General features: G+C 46.1%; 1 protein-coding gene across 1 annotated transcript; it reads right to left on the bottom strand.

The window, feature by feature from the left end:
- Positions 1-2,023: 2,023 nt before the first annotated feature.
- LOC142574803 (uncharacterized) lies at positions 2,024-3,117 on the bottom strand. Its single transcript, XM_075683813.1, has one exon. The coding sequence runs from the start codon at positions 3,104-3,106 to the stop codon at positions 2,024-2,026; it is 1,083 nt and encodes a 360-aa protein (XP_075539928.1). The 5' UTR covers positions 3,107-3,117.
- Positions 3,118-3,386: the final 269 nt, after the last annotated feature.

Genomic DNA, 3,386 nt, shown 5'->3' with positions numbered 1-3,386 from the left:
AAAAGCTTTAGCAAGGTCTACCTGGAGCATTGCAAGCTGCTCAGTGGAACCATAACAGTATTGAAGGAGGGTACGGGCGATATGTATGTTGGTTTGAATTGATCGGCCCCTGATTCCACATGTCTGATGGGAACCAATTAGAATTGACATCGCAAATTGCAATCTATTAGATAGAACTTTCGCAAAAATTTTGTAATCCACGTTTGACAATGTGATTGGTCGATAGCCTTCAACGGAACGCAGTTTCTCTTTATCTGAACTTTTGGGAATTAAAACTGTGTGGGTTTTGCAAAAAGACTGCGGAAGGGTGTCAATCTCTAAACTTGAAATAAAAATATCCAATAATATGGGGCTGATAATTGATTTGAAAGATTTGTAAAATTCACATGAAAGTCCATCGGGGCCGGGTGTTTTCGACAAAGGCAGCTGATCAATAGCTAGCTCAATTTCTTGAATCGTAAGGCTACCACTGATGACTGCACAGTCATCATCCTGTAATGGTTTGACAAGAGATACAAAACTCTCTAAAACTTTTGCATCGTGATCGTCCGGAGGGGCACTAAACAACATAGTGTAGAAAGTTTCGAACTGAGAAATTATGTCATTAGTATTTGTTACAAGACTACCTTTGGAGTATATTTCCGGAATTACTTTGGAAATACCGTGACGTCGCTCGTCAAGTAAAGCTTGACGTGTTGGTTGCTCAGATTGCAGAGCACGCCTGTTTCGAGATCGAATTCGCGCACCTCTGTAACGTAGCGCGTCATACTTTTGTAACTCACATTTAATGTTTTCTATGTCAACAATGTAAGTGCCTGGCATTTCGCATTCAATCTCATAAAGGCTACATAGGCTCTTAAGAAGCGTTTTTTCTTCATTCTTTCTATAGAATGATTTCACCGATCCAATTTCTATAGCCACTGCACGAACCTCTTGTTTAAAGAGTTCCCAAGCAGCAAATAATGGCAAGTCACTAGAAAGAGAATTGGCTAGAGCCATGCGCACGCGATTAATAAATTCCTGATCATTTAGGAGCTCAGAGTTAAGCTTCCAGAGTGCCCACTGTGGTCGGAAATTAGTTACAAATTTTTCACCAATGTTTGCGATAACCATACAATGATCAGAGAATGAAACGGGGATAGTAATGCAGGATAATCCTCGAGAGAGGAGCGATGAAGAAACATAAATCCGATCAAGGCGGGCGTAGGAATGACCTTGAATTCTTGTATAAGAGCGAGCTCCCTGTCCCGACACTCCTATATCAACGAGCCCTGCATTTTCTATTATGTTAGACAAAACTTCACCACTCCTGTCCCGCTGAGTGTTAATGCCGCTTCGATCGTTTGGATCACATACACAATTGAAATCTCCCATTAAAACAATGCAGCGATCACAGTCCAATAGACTAGACACAGTATCAAATAAAAGAGTTCGTTTTGCAGCGTCATTAAATGCATAGACGTTGACTATGCGCCATGGCACACCCTGCAACACAAAATCACAACATATATATCGACCTTCAGTGTCGACATGATAACTAAAAGCTGAATAAAGTAGGCTCTTTTTCAGAAACAGGAAACAGCCCGCGGATAAACCAAGAGCGTGTGAAACGCAAACATTATACTCAGACAGAAAAGGTCGCAAAGCCCTTTCTGTCTCGTCATCACGCTCAATCTTCGTCTCCTGCACGGCGACGAAGTCGAGGCGCTTCCTAGACAAAAGCCGGCGAAGCTGCGCCTGTTTCTGCAAAGACCGAAGGCCTCGTACGTTCAAGGTTGCGAATAGAAGTTGCTGGGACAGGGCCATGGTGACTACCAACTATTTGGACCTAATGATCTATGTGATCAGTCCTAGAGGGCAACGGTGAGGCTCCCTCCGAAACCCCACCTGGCCTTCTGGACCGTGATCGACGGCACTTTCCTGAGTGTTTCGATGTTTTGCGGCGACGTGCTTTTCTTGTGGTACTGGTCGTCTCGCTGTCTGTGCTTGATTCCGATCTGTTAGTCGCACGGCGCTTCGGAACTCAAGTATCCGCGTTACTTCGTCTGTCCTCTGCCGGCTCAGCGCACGTGTCGAGACGCTTGGGTGCATCAGGTGAGTCGTCTCCGGCTCCCTCATTCGCTTGCTGGGCAGCAGCTGGCTCCGTGGTAGCGGGTGCTCCTTTGGGTTGTTGCTTCGGTTGGTCATCTTTCTCTTCGCTACTTTCGTTTTTCACGGGCAGTTCTGCGATGCCAGTGTGACTGTCTTTAACAGGCAGAGGGGCCTTACTGGCACAGCGGGTCTCCGCGGAAGAGGGAACATCTCCCGTCGCGTCAAGAACCTCCGTAATGTCCATTATGTGTTCTTGCAAGCTTTCATCCGGAGGCTTTGTTCTGTGTCGTAACTTATCGGCGTATGTTACGACACATTCTTCAGATGTGTGACCAAAGCGTCGGCAGGTTTCACAACGCGGGGTTCTGCAGTTTCGACGAATGTGCCCCACCCTGTTACAGCGCAGACAAAGTGGGGGTCGGCCTGGAATTAATACGAGACTCTGCACTCCAAAAACAGGTAGTAGATGTGGAACGTCCCCCACGCTCACTCCATCGGCAAGAGTCAACACCACGTCCCGATTTAGCGTACGCATTTGTTCCATCTCCGATACTCTCCAGCTTTCTGCTGATATAGACTTGACTTTCCCGTAAGCCTGAAGCGCATCTCGAATGTAGTCATCTTCCAAACGCTCAGGAAGCCACAAAAGCTTCATTTGAACTTCCGTGGGCTCAGGATCAATGACGACGCAGCGTCTACCTTTTACGGATAATTCCCCGCATGCGACTAGCTTTGATTTTGTCATCCCTGATTTGCACGTCACCATCCACACGTGCGACATCTGAAATTGTCCGATGGAACTTATTTCCTTCAGGTCAATAACGTTCCGAAGGGCGTCTCTGAAGTCTTGGGCTCTGTACGGTCGACCACTTAAGTCAGCATGCAGGAAAACGGAGTCCACAACCAGCTTACCGGTAGGAAGACGGGGTAACACAACACGGTAGTCATTGCTGCTGGCTGAAGCCTGAGCAGCACCTCGGCCAGGGGCCGATAAAACCTTTGAAGCGGAGAACATGAGAAAAGCGACCGTTCGGAACGCCGTCTTCTAGACCATGCCTTTTTTTCTTTATTGCCTTGTGATGAACTTTGTAGAAACATAAGAGCAAACAAAAATACAATAAATCCCTAGCCATTCGGCTAGTTCGTGTGTTCTAAAATGGCTTAATTTTGCCTAATTCATCAAAAACAGTAATCCACTCCGGAGGATCATTTAGGGCCTTATAAACATCCCTAATATAAATGACAGCTTCTATGAAATAGTGTCTTGCCAATTGGGGATACAAATTAGCATGCCT

The sequence above is a fragment of the Dermacentor variabilis genome, chromosome 3 (assembly GCF_050947875.1).
Source record: "Dermacentor variabilis isolate Ectoservices chromosome 3, ASM5094787v1, whole genome shotgun sequence".
Lineage (NCBI taxonomy): Eukaryota > Metazoa > Arthropoda > Arachnida > Ixodida > Ixodidae > Dermacentor > Dermacentor variabilis.
The sequence above is the reverse complement of the archived record's forward strand: the minus strand, read 5'-3'. Positions and strand labels throughout refer to the sequence as shown.